The following is a 17,806-nucleotide window of genomic DNA, read 5'->3' as shown; positions in this document are numbered from 1 at the left end:
TTTTATTTTTTTAATACCTTTTTGCTGTTTTACAAAATAAGCCAAACTTCTAAAATGCATCAGCAACACAAGTGCAAGAACTTCACATAAAACACATAAATTAACATATAATAATCAAAGTCACAAATTCTCTTCATTTGAATTTGCTGAGGGCCTGAGTGGATTTCCTTGCAGCAGTAGATTTCTACATGAACATTTTCACTTCCCTTCGCTCTTCACAGTTCTGACCTTGGAGGGAATTCAGAGCTGCACAGTCCAAGTTGAGACTAGCGAGCTAGCGTAAAGAGCTATTGTGACCATGGCTGTGACTGAAATCAGTCCCGTATTCACTAGCCCTGATACTGTATGACAGACGCTCAATGGTCTGTAGTGAGCAGTCAATTGACACAATTTAAGACACTAACACTATACAAAACAAGCAGCACCTACGACCCATAATTACATTTTATTGTCAGGTGACCTCTAGTGGGCGTAACGGGAGCAAAGGAGGAAGTCAGGTGAACTAGAATAAAGAGCGACAAACTTTTGTCTTAGGTTGAAGTGAACGGGTGTATGATGTGTGTGCGTGCATCCCCAAACCTTCGCTAAAGGACATTTTGTCTCACTGGACCTCTTTAAATTTTATTTTTACACCCCCTCTGTTAGTGCATTACAAATTATATATTATTATATTTATTATTATAATTGGCACATCGAGTCCAGTGACCGCATGTGATATATCATGAGTTTTAGTCAGCGAGGATAAGTGTGGGTGTGCAGAGCCTATTGTGTGTTCACTATTGAAGGCGGATGACGCTGTGCAGCTGCAGTCAATGGGTGCGGGTGGACAAGGTGGCGAGGAAAACTAGGTCAACTCCGTGTTTTCAACCATTTAAAATGGTTGAAAAAAAGGAAAAATATTTGCACATATCCCAAGGCTTAATGACTCCACTTCTTCAATGTCCAGAGATAAGAGGAGAAAGGAGGAAAATAGAGAAAAATGGAGTCCTAAAGCTGGCACAGAAAAACACACAGCAACAATCCACACACACACAAGTTGATAGTTACTTTGATAGCTAGCCACAGCTAATGGAACCAAGCATCACAGATATGTAGCAAAGAAAAGACCAGAGGATCACTGGGAGTGATAAGACGGGAGATGAGGCCTCGTCACACAGGAAAAAGGAGAAAATTACTACGGTGTGATTCACTAACCCTCCCTGTGAAATTGATGGCGAAAGCAGCAGGACAAGACTGAGAGGAGATAAACAGCAGGAGGCACGGAGGGAGAAATGGTCCAGAAGTGAAATGAGAAAAACAGAGGAAACCAGGATGGCACTCACATTGTTAAGAGAAGAGGAGCACCGTTAAGAATACACAGCGAAACACTTGTAAGAGCAGATATTAAACTTAATCTCAACCTGGGTAACATGTTCAGGATGAATGTGGCCGCCTATTCTGTCCCAATGCAGCCCACACGACCGGGCGGAGGGAAATCTTTCTGGCACACAGGAAGTGGTGTGTTGTATGTAACAGGAATAATAAGACGGGAGGAGGAGTTTCTGGACGGCGGTAGCTGCAGTGAACTTTGAGCCTCAGTCGGACGAGGAGTCCGTTGCGACTAAAATCGGCAACTAGCAGACGTATCAGAACGGTTAGCGCAGTTAGCATCTTTTGTTTATTTATGTTGTTCATTAGCTTGTAACTGGCAGTGGCTGACACAGTGTTAGTGGTTGTGCTAATGCTAACCTGACATGATAGATTAGGAACTTGCTTTTTGTCCCGATACTGAGACTGTAAACAATGACATCACAACATCAGTACACACACACACACACACACACACACACACACACACAAATAAAGAGAAGACAAGAAATTAGCTTGCCGCATGATACGCGTCACCATAACTGTGGCTGTCGTTCTTAGCGGGATGAAATGACGTCATCAGCGCGGATGCCGCCCCGGCAATCAGTGCACAGGTGTAATTAGCATCAGCAGCCACCGCGGTCCTCAAGCTGGAGTAGCGTCTACAGAGAGCGCTGCGCTGGCAAAGAGACAGTGTGACAAGACGCATCTACACTTTCCAGAGGCTTTCAGAGAGTCAACTTAGTCTGCAGATGAGTCACTATGCAGGCCACCCACACGAACACACACACACACACACACACACACACACCACACACACACACACACACACACACACACACACACACACACACACACGCTGTAGCCCACACTGTGCAGGTGTTGACTGAGGTCAGTTAATCCTGCAGAGCCGCTAACCTTCTCAACAGAGCGAGTCTACCAAGCCTAAATTGATGCCACTGTAGGTTGACTGTTGCCGGATTGGCCCGGTTCCATAATAAGGTCAACGTGTCACATCCATGCTGTGGCACACTGACCTCCCGGCTCCAGGTTTTTAGCCTGGAAGTCTCTATAGCTAAAGCAGTGTCCAAATGTCACTGATCAAAAGCCAAAGTCAAAAAAGGAAGACAGAACATCACTTAACCGATCTGCCTCCTCGACACTGATGAATAAAGACTTTTATCTCAATATGTTCTCTGATTATTGTACATTCTGACAGCAGGTAAGGCATCGCTCCAACCAACAGGTCTGTGTGGGTGAGAGATCAGTGTGCCACGCTCATGTCAACATCGTGAAAAGATAAAAGGTCAGGTAGAGTCAGTTGGGGGCTGGTACGTCCTGATCTGTGCCAACACACATGCACATGCACACACACACACACACACACACACACACACATCAAATTTTCAAGGAACAGACCTCCTGTCTCTGTTTCAGGAGGGACTCTGTGTTCAGTGCAAATGAAAAGGATACCTTCATTATTAAAGAACTAGCGAGGAGTCTTTCCTCTGTTATTTGATAGCATATCGTTAGCACATGCATGATCGCAGAGTTCATGTTTAAAGCACAGAGGTGGGGGATTAACTGATGCCTGAGCCTCTGGGTTCCAGTTGATCTTCTCTGGTAAAGAAAGAAAATCTAAATTCTATGTAAAAAAAAAATAATAATAATAATATTCCACTTTCAAAGTTACAACCACAGATGCTGCTACTTTACGTTTCATTTAGTTTTAGTCACATCGCCATGTAAAATTTAGGACTGATCAGGTAACGCATCAGGATAATATGGAATCACACTATCACCACCAACTTTTTATTTTACATTGCTCTAACATTAATTACCTCCTGCCATCACATTTCACTTCATATATCAAGAGCACTATGTACTTCTCTACCTCATCATCACCCCGTCTCGTCCTGCACTGAAGCTTTAGTGTTGTGCCTCATTTGTAAGTCACTTTGGATAAACTTTCGTCTGAGTACATGTAAATTTAAATGTTAAAAGGTTGTGCTTTCCCAACCTTGGGGTAAAGGACACTGTGGGAGTTACATGATATGCAAATGAGGCTACAACCTGAGCTAAACATTAAAACTTGTTCAAAATAAATTGTTTGAATTACAGAATGAGACGTGACCCTTTAGCCTCAGCCTCAAGAAGAAGAACGTCAGTGTCCTGTGTTTTGCCGACCACTCCCAACTCCTAACGCGGACTTTGTCGCTCTTCACACTTCCTTCCTTTGCTCCCGCCTTAAGCTGCTAGAGATTGCTAAACAATAAAAATAATAATAATTGGTTGTAATAAGCTGCTTGCACCGATGACATATGGGCTCTTTTTTCTTTTTTCTTTTTACAGGACAGTCTCATAATGCTGCTCCATAAAAGAGCTGCATACATGTTGTACCACCAAGTTCATTACTGGGTTGTGTCATACTGTATCTTCAGTTCAGACTCCAGTGGTCACAGCATCCGGAGCTTCCACGGTCATATCAACCATCTCCTGTTACAAGTACACGGCCCTGAAGCTTTCAGCCTTAGTGGCTGCAGCTCAGAACGAGCATGAAGAGCTGAGTCAAGTCGAACTGAGTCGAGTCAATTCACCTGCACTGCTTCAAGCTCAAAGCCAAACTTTGTCACACAGTACTCAGGTGAGCTTGTCACACTGATTAATGTTGTAATGCTTCAATTTATATGGCTGGTAGTTAGTTTGGTAACATATCAACAGGTGAGTGGGTGGGAGAAAAGCTTTTGTCGGTGTTAAGACTTGCGAACATTTCCTGCAGGCAGAATGCGTCGAACTCGCAAAAACACCAGAATAAAAGATTAGTTGGTTCATTTTGGGTGAGCACTTCTATCAGGGCAGGTTTCACCTCACACTGCTCCCTGCAAGCGTTAAAGAAAGACAGGAAGCTTCGTCCTCACTCGCCGGTCTTTGGCTACATTTGAAAGTCAAAGAATCCTTAACCACTTTTCCCTTTACCTCGATGAGAAGCATCACGAGGTCAAGGAAAGATGTAAAAGATAATTCATAGGCTTTATGCAGCGGCAGCAAAAAAAAAAAAAAGACCGCAGCCTTATACGTGACTGGGGAAGGGAAAACGTGACTGAAAAGATTAAGCAGCTCCAGACACTAAACAGTGATGTAGAAATGCAAGACACTACCTCAATTCAAAGAGATAAATGGGCGGGCGGCTTTGAGGAAGTCTGAATGTAAATCAGAACTTTCAAATTACTGCAGTGTCCTTGAGAAGCAAGTTGTTAGCATAAATTCTTAAAGGACTGTCATTGCTAAAAGTTCCTGTTGCCACCAAAGCTGCAACTAACAATTATTTATTACTGATTAATCTGGTAATATTTTTCATATTTCATCTACAATGTCAAAAACAAAAACAAACAAACACACTCCCAATGGTGAATATTAAAGCTGCAACAATTTGTATTTGTGAAAAGCCGTGGCTCATAGCAACCCCCCCCCCCCCCCCCCCCAGAGAAATTATCACCTGATATTGTAGTTGAACTTCAGCACATCAGAGAGTTTAGCGTCTTTCAGCTCACTGTTTTGGTTTTGCAGCCTGAAACTTTAATGTTTTGGTTCAGCAGGAGACTGGCAACCAGTGTCGTGTCGCGCTACAGCACTGCAACAGGACCACTGATCATGACATACAAACAAAATGTCTACCATAAAGACGTGCAGACATTAACTTAAACTCAGGTGAGGAGACCCACTGCTCTTCTCACCTGAGGAGCCGATCTCCGGAGCACGGTTCATCAAGGCATCATCTTTTTTCCTCAACAAATACACTCTCCTCATCTGTTGCACACACATGAGAGACAGTGACAGTCACAGCAAGAGATGAGGAAAAGGGGAAGCTGAGATGCTACAGGACACAGGAAATACAAAACTGCCTTTTCTCTGGAGAAAAAAAAAAGAAGGTGTTTGTTTCAGGGGCAGAGGCTGGAAATAGGACGGTGGTGCGAAGTGTCGCGGGGCAGCGTGTCAATACAAGCCAGCATGGGCCTAGCCATCGGCAGGTGTAGAGGTTGTAGATAGAAAATAATAGGGGTTGGCTGTTTTGGTCTCACTGGGGAAGCCGACTGAAGCATTTAGCTAAAGAGCCAAAGGAGTCAGGAGTTGGTGGATACCAAACAGAGCTAATGTGGGAGGGAATAATGGATTTACATGCAGAAGCTGAGCAGGAAAACTACTCAGAATTGATGATAATGTTGCCGTGTGTCTAATTATGTTTAAATGAAGTACCTGTTCACAACAAAGTTCACTATCAAATGATAAAACATCAGTCTTATGTTTACAGCTTGTTTCTAAATGACCAAAAAAAACAGTTAATGCAAGTTTAAAGCTGTTCTGGTTTTCATTTTTATATTAACAATGTGTAATGTGAAAGTTGTTGCTCATAGCGATGAACCCACAGAGGATCAGCTCTCCGACGCCTTTTCACATCTTTTAAGCTGACCGCTTTGGTTTGACAGAAACTGGGAAAAAAAAGAAAAGTTCATGCTTCGATTCAAGTTGAAATATTCCAGCAGCATTAGCACTTACATGCTAAACCTTCAGGGCTATCAGGAGTGAGGTACCAGCACAGCGCATGCAGTGCGACCAGCGTGACTTCACCACTACCTTTCATCAAGGCGCCATCAGTGTAAATAAAAATGTTCCTTGGACCGGGTGTACGGGAACGAAAGGGGCAAGTTAGCGCTCTAATGAAATATTACTTCTCAAAATCAGCAGTTGCCATCACATGGGTCAGACATGTGTTCAGAAATATTAGAAGTAACTGGGCGACAAGGCGCAGCCCCCGATACTCCCACCTTGCAGGAATACAGCCTGGGACCTCAAATAGACAAGATGAAAAGATCTTTTAATAGCCGTCTCTCTAGGTAAAGTCCCATCAGTCCTAATGCCATTTTCCACTTACAGTTTATCTTCCACTGGAATGGCAAAAAAAAAAAAAAAAAAAAAAAAAAAAAAAGGGGCTGAAGGCACCTCAGAGACAAATAATTGGCTTCTCTTCTGTGACTCGAGAGCCCCCCCCTCTGTATAATGACGTGTCCTGCTGGGCCGCGCAGGTGAGCAGTTAACAGACGATCACATGCACCTGCTGAAGCAGCGAAGAGTCATTTCAGAAGCAGCGAGTAATCTGGGCTGATCGCAGCCGATGATCCTACAGGGCCGGGCAGTTTTTATCTGACCTGGACAACAGGAGATCGTTATGAAACGCAATTAACGTCGTAATAAGCCACAGGACACTGACAGAACACTCAATTATTCAATTGCAGCATATCTGCGAAGCTTTTCGGTTTTCTATTCACTTTTATTATTTGATGCATTTGTGCTGTGAGTTGAACTTGTACATTTATTTATTAGCAACTACATGACAATTAATCGAGCCTGTGGAACAACACGAGTGCCTCATGAAGAATGTGGACGAGGAATACAGATTGAGAGGATTTTTTTCCTAATATGAGCACTTTACCTTATCTGCTGTATTATGTAAAGCTTCAAGTATAATTAGACTGAAGTGCATGATTCACTCACTAAACTACATCTATGATGAACAATGTGACTTCAAAGTGTATGATTAAAGTCTGGAGGGACATGAAAGAGCATTTTCTTTCCATGTCTTTGTGAGAAGGACGCCTCAGGAGTGACTCTTTCACAGCGCAGTGTAATCAACGCAACCGAAAACACCAACGTTATTTACGGTCTGATGCTGAGGGGCAAGATTATGTGATGTGAAGTCGATTAGATATTAACTATAATCGGCCCTGGTGATAGACATTTAAAAATATCTGAGATATCCTGTCTGTAAAAGGCAACTCTATGTGATCAAGGCAGTTTTTATCAAGCTCAGGGACACTGTCGGGACAGCTTGCCTTGATTAAACAAAGACAGACTATCTGTGGACAGATACAAACTTTTAAGTTCCCAGTGGTTCCTTCCACTGCATTGAACAAATTATTAGCCAAAGAGCAAGTGTTGCATCATTTCTGTTGCATTTCTACACATGCCCTATGCACACAACTGGCGAAGGGCTTCAGCAAGACTGATAAACAACTTGTGACGGTGCCCCAGCCAACTAGTCGGACTTTGTGATGCAGCGCAGACATTATCCCTCACTGGCTTCCCACCCAGAGCAAAATTGTGTTCCTCTTGTCAAGCCAAAATTAGAGCTGCCGATGATTTATGATGTAACTTATTGTGGTAAACACAAACAGCGATTCGCCGTGGAAAACATCAGGAGAGTTGCTGTTTCTCAGAACATCGTGTCAGAAAAGGTTCTTAAATTGGGCTGAAAATACTTCGGCGTCAGACTTGTGTATCAACGAGCTCACAGAAGTCTCCAGAGAAATTCAGTCAACAACGTTGAGTTCAAAGGGCTTTTACACTTCAATACATTTATACCAGAGAACTTGTTGTACCCAACCAAAATCCAATAAGCGATACTGTTTCTGAAATTTCCAGCCATTCAATCACAGAATTTCCCCATAACTAAATTTCCTAAATTTCTTAACCTGATATTCTCGAGACCTGAGTGAGCTTGACCAGACAAAAGGTCTGGCTGCATGAAGTTAAGTACAGAGACGGGTAAACAAGATTACTTTGGAGCTATGATATCTACAGTACGTTCTTACCACATTCCAGAAGAGAGGGTTGAAAACGATGGCGATCACAGCGATGCAAAAGCTGGAGTCGCCAAAGTCGACGTGTTTTCGTAGTTCTTCCATCAGCGTCAAGTCCATCTGAGAGAGAGACGACCACGTGGAGAACAAGGTTGTGAGGAAAATGGAAAACACACACAAAAATATAAAAAACCTTGTTTCATTTAAAGATGGCTGGCCTATAATTCCATAGCTGGAAACAGATTTCCGACCAAATGTTTTGCTAAATTTGCACAGAATTTATAGAAAATCATCCACAGATCTAATGTTTACAGCTGTTGCGATCCTTCAGCCGATGTTTCAGTCACTTTTCCACCTTTTGCAATTTTGTTAATTGAAAATGAGCAAATACAGTTGGATTGAAACACCACAACTTTTATTTTGTACATGTTTCAATCTCAAACATCTTTCAGTTACTTTTCCATGTTCTGTTATTCCCAGATTCGCTGCAGTTAAGATGGTGAATGATAGAAAGCAGCAGATACAGCTACATCATCTTGTTCTTCAGCATGCCTTTTGGACTTACGCAACATTTGCTCTAATTTTACCAATGTGTTTTTGACTAGCGTCTGCCGTGACAAATTACTGTTTAATAATACCACCCTTTTACTGCAGTACCAAATCACAGTGACAAGCTTTCACACAATCTTTTTCATTGTGAACACGCGAAAAAACTGATGACAAGCAACATGTGGCTTTTTAAAAAGCGAAGCGAGGCGTTAAAATGAATCATTTAGACCGATGTGAGGTGGAGCATCACAGACTGATTTACCCTCGCTGCCACACACTCGGGCGCTTCTCTGTGGTTTTTCAGTTTATACTGACGCCAGAGATAAACAGCAACAAAGTGTGTCTTTTACACCCGAGCCCTCAGTTTGCTTTGGGTGTTTTATGTATTTCATATCAAAGTGTTGGAACCAGAGGGAAAATACAGCAACAAGAAGAAGAATTTCAAGTCATCTTACAATTTGAAAGTTTCATAATAAGTTTTTATATTTAACTGATAGAGAACTATTGTTTTTCCAGTGGGCAGTGCTGTAGAAAACCCATAGGGCTTAGTGAGTAAAAGACTGGGTGTGTAAAGTTGATATTTTATCCTAATGGTATTGCTAGAGGAAAGCTCTACATTACAAGAGCCTGACTGAAAATGGATTTTTAACACTGATGCCAATTTCAATATTTGAGTTTTAAAAATTTAATAACGATTCATTAACCAATAGTTAATTCTTAACAGAAATGCACAAGATAAACAAGCTTTTATCATAAAGATCCTTTACATTCAGTTATGAAGAGATGAGACCAGGAAAATAAACCTGCTTTATTGTGAATACCATAACTTTAGCAGAAACTACAACAATGAACTTTACTGTAATCATTATTATTAGAATTGTTATTGATTTTACTAATTATTATTGGTTACTAAGCGAAGGTTTTCCCTTTTCTAGACAAAAACAAAGTGTAGCAGGTACTGGGCTATATTATTTTTTTGATGATTGCAATAGCGCATCGCCAATGAAGATGTAATTTTCTTTCATTAATTTATCCAGTTTTTCCATTAACCTGCACCCTTTCATTTCTATCTATATAAAACAAGACGCAAGAAATCATTTTCATACCACGGTTAATGTCATCAGATCGAAAATGCAATTTGAAAAAAAAGGCCATCTTTAACCAAAATGAACAAACGGCTACATTTATATCACCGAAATAAAGTGGTAAGTAGTAAATAAGTAAATTGACTTATTGCAACTGGTGGCAATGAAAATCCTTGCATTAATATTTCAAAACAAGGTTTTTACTGCTGCATTGCACAAAGTGATGATAGTGTATCTGTGGAGATTGGAAGGTTACTTGATGTCTAAACCACAGTGAGATTTCTCAACTCTGTTGACTTTCAAGACAAAGATAATATAAAGTGTGTGTGTGTGTGTGTGTGTGTGTGTGTGTGTGTGTGTGTGTGTGTGTGTGTGTGTGTTATATTAAGTGGCTGGTATCACATATCATCTACAACGGCTATATGAGCAATGGGTCGATTACTGTAAACCTATTTAGCATGTTATTTAATTGTGTGCGTCAATTACAGGCCACCATCTGAACTGCCTCTGGGCTGCTGTCCGGGGTTCTGGCCTCAGATCAGTTTCTCTCATCTTTTTTTTTTTTTTAAGCGATACACGCTGACACAGTAACCGTGTTGCGTTTAATGAGCGTTCTGACCTTGAGTAAGAAGCATTCAAGTAACTGAGTGGAATAAGGATGTTTCCACTGCTCAGTGTGAACTGCTGCAGGCCAGAGGAGGTGGAATAACAAGATAGAGTTCAGATTTCAGCATCTCTCTCTTATTTTACACCTAAAGGATGAGAAAAAAAAGCCTAATAAAGCCTAAAAAATATATTTAAAAAATACCACATAAAATATATTAAAAGATTTTGTTTCTGTTTGTTGATTGTGTTTGGTGGTTTAGTTTTTGTCGTCAAAAAAAGGAACAACATTACCCTGCTTGTTTTAAATTCCTGTTAAAAAGATGAGTAAAACTGCAATGAATTCTCAATTACTTGATTAGTTGATATACAGAAAATCAATCAGCAACTGTTTTGTCAATTGAACAAATATTTGATGTTTCGATCCATACATTTTATCATGTTTTTATATTGAAATAAAACAGCTACTTCTATATTGTCTTCAGGTGGGAGTTGTATTGCACTGCTTCTGTAATGTGCGCTCTGAATTAGCAGAACATGCTTTTATTTTGGAAAATAAAAGACTATTCCGGCTGAGTTCCGGCTGTCACGAGCGCGGCAGCGAGGCAGACTGGTTTACTCCGTCAAACCGAGACCCGCAGCTTCAGTGAGCAGCTGTTGCCGCCTAGACGTGTTAAAAGTCGCAGATGCAACACGACAGCTTCGTGTTTTAACACTTGTAGTTTTTTTTTTTTACCTTGGAGTAGTCCACGTTGTTGAGTCCTCCGCAGCAGTCCAGCGGCACACGGTGACTATTTGTGGCGGGATTATTGTTCCGCACAGCGGCCGTGTCGCAGTCGCTCATACACAAAAGAGTGAACACTGGCGGACCACCAGCACCCACCAGCACCCACCAGCACCCACCTATGTCTGTGCAAGAGAGCGAATATTGCGCAACATTGAGTGCAAAGTTCTTGTTTGTTAAGTGAAAGATGGGGCGCGTTTGCTGTGGAGAACCTACACACGTCCAAATAACCTCTAAACCCTGCTCATTGCATTCTGGGAAATGTATTTCACACTTCAGTTAACTTGTGTTAGAGTCAGTTATTAGATATTTTCACACGGGCAGTTCCTTCCTGCTCACCCAGTAATGACCCCAAAGCTTCGTCTTCTGTACCTGCAGCTTCACATGGTGACGTGCAGGATTTAGTTTCTTCCTGCATTAGTTTTCTCCTCGGTAGTAAACCGGTAGTGTGTCGCTCTGGAGTGACATCTGCTGGCTGAAAACGGCCTTGTGCTGTGAGGAGGACAAAGCGAATTAGCAAATTACATCTTTTCAAATCAGTACATTTATTGGCATCAAGTCAAAAAACAGCTCAACTTCTGACCGTGTAAATAAAGCCTGCAGGAACTCTTGTTAACCACTTTTTAATAAGGGAACCAACACTGGACAATAATGTAGATTATTGATGTTTCTCGTCTTTTTTACAATGTTTGTCATTATTAATCATTGTTATTGTGTGAGCATGCTTTTCCATTTGTAGCCAGATCATTTAATTCAGTGTACAGTTTTCCATTTTCTTCTCCTTCCTCCATTTTTTTTCCTCCTTCCTGTTCTTTCTACTCATCTTCTGCCTGCATCTCTGTTCCCTTCCCTCCTTTTCTTCTCTTCTTTCCTCCACTCTCTTTTCATGCTGTTTTTTTCCCCCGCCTCAATTTGAATTCTCTTGACTTCACTTTTCTCTTTATTTCCTGTTATCTCATTACCAATATTCACAGCTCTTCCTCCCTCCTCTTCTCTTTACTTTTCCTCTTCATTCCTCTTTCTGCTCAACTCCTCCTCTGCTGTCCTTCAGTCTTTTTGTAATGTCTTCTCCCTGCTTCTGCTCTTTTCCCATCTTTTCCATTCTTTCCTTCCCCTTTCTACTCTCTTCCTCTCCTGCCCCCCCCCCCCCCCCCCCGCTGTTTGTTTGGAGTCGATCAGTTAAGTAGAAGACGCCCCATGTGGAGGCAGAAATGGAGAGAGCGTTTAGAGCCTCACAGCTCCCTGACCGAGCATACTGTCCGTTCATCAGCCGGCACGATGTCGGAGCCGAGAACTTTATCATGTAAAATATAACAGGCATGACATCCAGCCAGCAGGTGAAGATTATGGCTGTAATTGAGACTCTCTCCTCCGTCTTGCCTTTCCTCTCACTTGCTTCAGTTGTACTCTATACATCCCAGCAGAAAGAAAATAAAATCCACTCACTGGTTTTTTCAGTGGTTATTGTGGATCAAGCTCTCTGCATTATCAGGGCCGTTCTCCAAGGCTCTTTATATCTTTATAGACTCTTTTCATTCTTATATATATTCTTATAAATGTCCTTGAAGGGACATTAAAAGGAATAACATCAGATAATCAATGTGTTTCATATTAACGATGGGTCACATGACTTCTTGGATGTAAAGGGAATTGCTCATATAGTGACGAATCTGATGATCATTTTGAGCTGACTGCATTTTTTTTTTTTTTTTTTTTTTTTTTAGCATCTTTCAGCTCATTGTTTTGGTTTTCTGCCCTACAACTTTACTGATTTGGTTTCAGTCTTTCTGCTTTCTTTTTTATTTTTGGCTCTAGTTCTGATAAACCTGCTGTACTCTACCTGCGCAGCACCAAGGGACCGACACACAGCCCAGTATTTCCCTCAGGAGTTCGCAGGGACCAGAGAGACTGATTAAATATTGGATATTAATCTGCCTGTTGGGCAACTCCAAATATAAATGCTAATGTTGCTCCAGGTATGTTTTTGTAGCTTGTTTTTGCTGCCCTGAGTGGCCCAAAAAAATCAGGTACTGTCTCTCCAGATAATTTCTCTTTGCCGCATGTCGGGTGAATAAAAGAAAGGAACATAGATAAATATCTGTTTATAATAAGAATAATGAAAAATAATGTGAAAACCCAGCAATAAATTTAAAAAAAAAAAATCTCATTGTCCTAAATTTAAATCCCTAAACATCAGAGGCACCTGAACCCTTTTGACACTTTTTCAGTTGAATGGTAAATGCTATGAATGAATGGTAAAAGAAAAAGATAAATAAAGACAGTCTTGTGAGATGTATCCTGCTGCTCGTTTTTCTGTGGTCCACACAGTGAAAGACGAAGCTCTTCAGTTGCGAGGAAGTTGTTCTTGGTGAGGAAGCAGCAGCAGCAGCTTGCATCACTCTGAACCTTTAAATCAGCGTTTTGAACTGAATTTTAGCTGCTGCTTCTCACAGAGAGAATGAACTGTAGTGAGGCGGCCTCATCTTGAGGTGGAATGATTTAAGGTTCACTGAAATAAAGGTAGGTCTTAGGAAATTAGTGTAGGAAAGGGACCTTTTCTAACCAGTATGAACTAGAGGAATAATTACAGTCACCAAAACTTGTTTCAGTCTGTGTTGATGAATTTAAAAGTTCCAGCCCTCTGGACCCTTTATGTAATCTACAGAACAGCTGCCAAGAAGATTCACAGGCCCTGGATCCTACACTAACAATCACTGCCTGGGTTTTATTCACTGGAAACCTTTTTTTTAATGAATAAAGTAGCAGGTTTTACTATTTTCATGCATTGTTGTACAAATAATCCGAGTTGCTCTGTTTGCTGCATATTTCTGGTTGATAGTGACATGGGCTGGATGTGATGGTGGGTTCTTGTGGGCCAGTCTGAGTCAAAGGACCCTGGCCGGTTTTTATCACCACTCTGCCCCTGGATGGCGGCCTTCACAGCACAGAGACCAGGGTCAGAATATATACTAGGTGTTTTCAAGTGCTCTCATTGGCTCTCACCTCTGACCTCTCTGTACATTTGGCACTAGGGGGGGCTGAAGGCGATCAGTGGAATCTGTCATTTTTAATATACAGGTTTGACTCACTCCTTTACATCTATATTTCTCCATGCAGAACCTTAATCAGTCGAGATGCACAAAGCATTTGTTATTTGCCTGCAGACAGACAGACAGACAGACAGACAGACAGACAGACAGACAGACAGACAGACAGACAGACACACACGTAATCAAATGTTTTGCAGGGCCCGTCAGTATCTGTCCAGTTTGCAGGACACGCAAACCGTTTCCACATACAGTTAAACATTCACATGGCTGACTGTGTTTGCTTTTCCGTGGATTAGACAGGAAGAGCATGTGTTGTGTTTTCATTCACACAATCAAACACACACGCACGCACGCAGGCACACACACCCGTGCAAGCGTACACACACGCACATGGACGCACACACACACACACACACACACACACACTGCAAATACTTGAATAATTGAATTATTATTGAAATAGAAAAACAGGACTAAACGAGAGGGGAAATCAAAGATAGTTGTCCTTGTCATGCTCTTATTTTATCTCACACTTAAATCATTACACTGGAGCCAAATCCAAAGTTTATCATTAAAGCTGGAATGAAACAACTGAGCTGTTGTCAGATGCTGCCGAGAGAAAAGATTTGTTATTGAGTGCAACTTTGTTGGTTCTCCATTGTAATGAGCGTTCTATCATTTGCTGCATGCCATCCGAACACTGCATTACCATATCTGAGCAAAGCATACGAGACTATCATCAGCACTTTATCTGTAAGGTTACGTTTGATAATAAGGGAGAGAATGACTTTCAGCTCGTCAGACATTTTCTTGGTGTTAATGTTATGCGCCAAAAACAAATAATTGTAGAGCTCAGAGCTCCACCAAGGCCAAACAACATCAACAAACGAAGAGTGGGAAGAAAAATTGGCCCTGAGCTTTTGACTTGGTTTGTCCGGAGACGCCATCACCGACAGCTCATGTCACACTTTACAAGAATCATGTAGTAAATGGAGGATAAAGTAATCATGAGGACTTTTAGAACAATACAATGAAATGGAACAACCGGCATATTAAACTTTGTGTGAACCCACACCACACATAAACACAGCTGCACAAGCACACACACATCCAACACACACAGGCATGCATGCGCACACGCACATGGTGTTCACCGCAGGTAAACACTGTCTATCAAAACAGCTGCTCGGCGACACGATTTCCTCCAGCTTCCTCTTCTGTTCACAATCGCACGCTTTCAAAGAAGACGAGAGGCAGAGGGAATAAACAGCAGCGGAAGGCTCTACGTTTTTCCCTCCCACAATCCCTCTCTCCCCCAGTGAGAGCACTCAATCATCAGAGGCAGATGACAAACAAGCTTGAACACATATGGACAGTATTCTCGTAAAGACACATGGAGCAGACAGGTGAATGGCACTCGGTCACTATCACTTTCACTCGGTCAGCGCACGTGCAGTCACACATGCCGAGCACTTGACAGCCAGTAATATCATTTCTGCTTTTCATTTCAGCAGAGAGAACATTACAAACCATTTAAACTGTCATTTGAAAAAAACTTCAAAACTGGATGTAATATTTATTGGATTTAATGTTGGAATACTTTCAATGTGCCATGTCTAAAATATATTAATTATCATCATGATTGTTATAACGGCTCGTGTCATGGCACAGTTGATGCTCAGCTTTGAACAGCTAGATGCTAATCAGTCAATCAAGTCCTTAAAGCTTTTAAAAGATTATTTAAACCATTAAAAACAACTTGGAACTTATAACTACAAGTACCTGCACATTGACAGCAGACTAACACCAAGGCTCTATTTCCTGAGGACGCTGACATCCTTCAACATGTGCAGCAGGATGTACTCTGCCAGTAATTGCCTGTCGTCTGCTGGGAGAGCAGCAACAGACTGAATAACCTGATCAAGAAGGCCTGCTCTGTGATTGGCCACAAACCAGACACTTCTGAAGTGGTAGCTAATAATCGCAAACAGACAGAGACCGTCCTCCTGTAAAAAAACAAAAACAAAAACAAAAAACGAGCCAGTAGGTCGTTTGTGCAGCGGGATATTACGACCCATTGTTATGTTTTGTTGCTAGGCGACATCCAGTGGCGAGCAAAGGGAAAAGTGCGGTGACGTAGTATAAAGAGCGACAAAGTCCACGTCAGGAGGAGGCTGTGGTGGATGGATGAGACACAGGAGAGCGGTGTGTTCGATTCCCACGTGACACCAGCAGTTTATATGTCGTTTCTTTTACCCATGAGCGTTCAACAAAGTTAACCACGTTGTTATTATTGTAACCATGACTACAAAGATCGTTTAATGTTGAAGAAGTGCTTATTTTAAACCATAATCACAATCCCTTCCTGAACCTCACCGAGCCATCACCATAATTACAGTAACCACAGCAACGATCGGTGCGCCATTCCCGGTAAGGTCGCATGGTTTTATTATGGTAACCAGGACAACCGAGGTCTGGTACGCATGCCGCCACTCCAATGGGTCGTATCAGAGGGTTGATATATGGTTGTTTAGGTCGCAGGTTTTGGTGTCTCGACAGGTACTGGAGCAGCTCGTGTCACGAGGACGGACACAGGAAGTCTGTCCCGCCCACAACAATAACTCTTTACAGCTGTGAGTCTCTTATCTCACAGCGTCCTCACTGCTTCAGCTCAGCCCACGTGCTCAAAAGGCCACTCCAGGACTGGAGCCGCCGAGCCTGTGTACACATGATAATGTATTGCAAAACGAAACAAGACATTCAGTTTAAATATTAATTGCTGACAATTTCAGTTAATGAGACTTAATTCATGACAGGAAGCGAACAGGAAAATGAACTAGGGGTGCATTTTGAAAGAGGAGGTGACACCAGAAAAAAAAAAGAAAGTGACATAATCTTCTGATGACTTCACTGAAACATTCATGATCGGGGCATCTATTAAATTCAATGTGCTCTCTCACTCATTGGGTTAAGTGTGTGGGTGTAGGGTCTAAAGCACAAAGCCCTCGGCTGTACTCCGAGGTTACCTGCTCTCTTTTTAAAGTGCGAATCTCAGTCAGTCTGCGTTGCTGCAGACAGTCAACAGGTTCATGAAACCTAAGACAATGAACAGAGCTGCCATGTTGCCAGTAGCAGCAGCAGAACAAAAAGGCCTGAATAAAAGATGAACACGCTTGATCCTCCAGCACATTTTTAGCCGCCAGGCTCTGTCCATAAACTAGATTTTCACTATCGCCTTCTTTTGCTCTGCTCCCTGATTTCCAAAATCAGAGATTAAAACAGGAATAGTGTAACATTCGTAGTCACAAACCTACAGAGAGTTGTCACGCTACTCTGCAGTTCACCTCAGCTACAAGGAGCATTTTAGCATCTTTGAGCTCCCTGTTTTGCTTTTACAGCCTCCAACTTTAATGCTTTTATTTATTCTCATTGTTCTTATTAAACTGGTTTCCAGCGACATGTGGCAGCTGTGACAAACTCTAAAATACCAACTACTTTTTTTTGGACTGTTAGAACTAATTTAATCTTTGTGAATTGAACTCTGAGCTAACTGTTGTGAGGTGTGAACTTGCACAACACTGTCAGTACTGAAAATAGTCAGTCCTTCCACTTATCCAGCCACTGTGCCTTATTTAGCATCATAAATCTATTTTCCAGCTACTTTCCCATCCATCAGTGATCAATTTATCTATCCACCCCATCCATTCATTCCACTTATCCACCCATCCATCCATCCTTCCATCTGCAGCCAGT

General features: G+C 41.8%; 1 protein-coding gene across 6 annotated transcripts in view; it reads right to left on the bottom strand.

Annotated features, from left to right (window-relative positions):
- The window catches only part of pemt (phosphatidylethanolamine N-methyltransferase), an 81,837-nt gene that overhangs the window by 42,575 nt on the left and 21,456 nt on the right, over positions 1 to 17,806 (bottom strand). For 5 of the 6 annotated variants that reach the window (XM_056366570.1, XM_056366573.1, XM_056366574.1 and 2 more), the window contains 3 exons: positions 11,343 to 11,495; positions 10,956 to 11,128; positions 7,995 to 8,102 (listed from right to left, as the gene is read on the bottom strand). In XM_056366570.1, coding sequence (XP_056222545.1) covers positions 7,995 to 8,102; positions 10,956 to 11,128; positions 11,343 to 11,421 — 360 coding nt within the window. In that variant the 5' untranslated portion in view covers positions 11,422 to 11,495. The remainder of the gene's footprint in view (positions 1 to 7,994; positions 8,103 to 10,955; positions 11,129 to 11,342; positions 11,496 to 17,806) is intronic. The other variant, XM_056366575.1, reaches the window with a different exon arrangement.

Source organism: Seriola aureovittata, chromosome 21 (assembly GCF_021018895.1).
Source record: "Seriola aureovittata isolate HTS-2021-v1 ecotype China chromosome 21, ASM2101889v1, whole genome shotgun sequence".
Classification (NCBI taxonomy): Eukaryota; Metazoa; Chordata; class Actinopteri; order Carangiformes; family Carangidae; genus Seriola; species Seriola aureovittata.
This window is presented reverse-complemented; position numbering and strand designations above follow the sequence as displayed.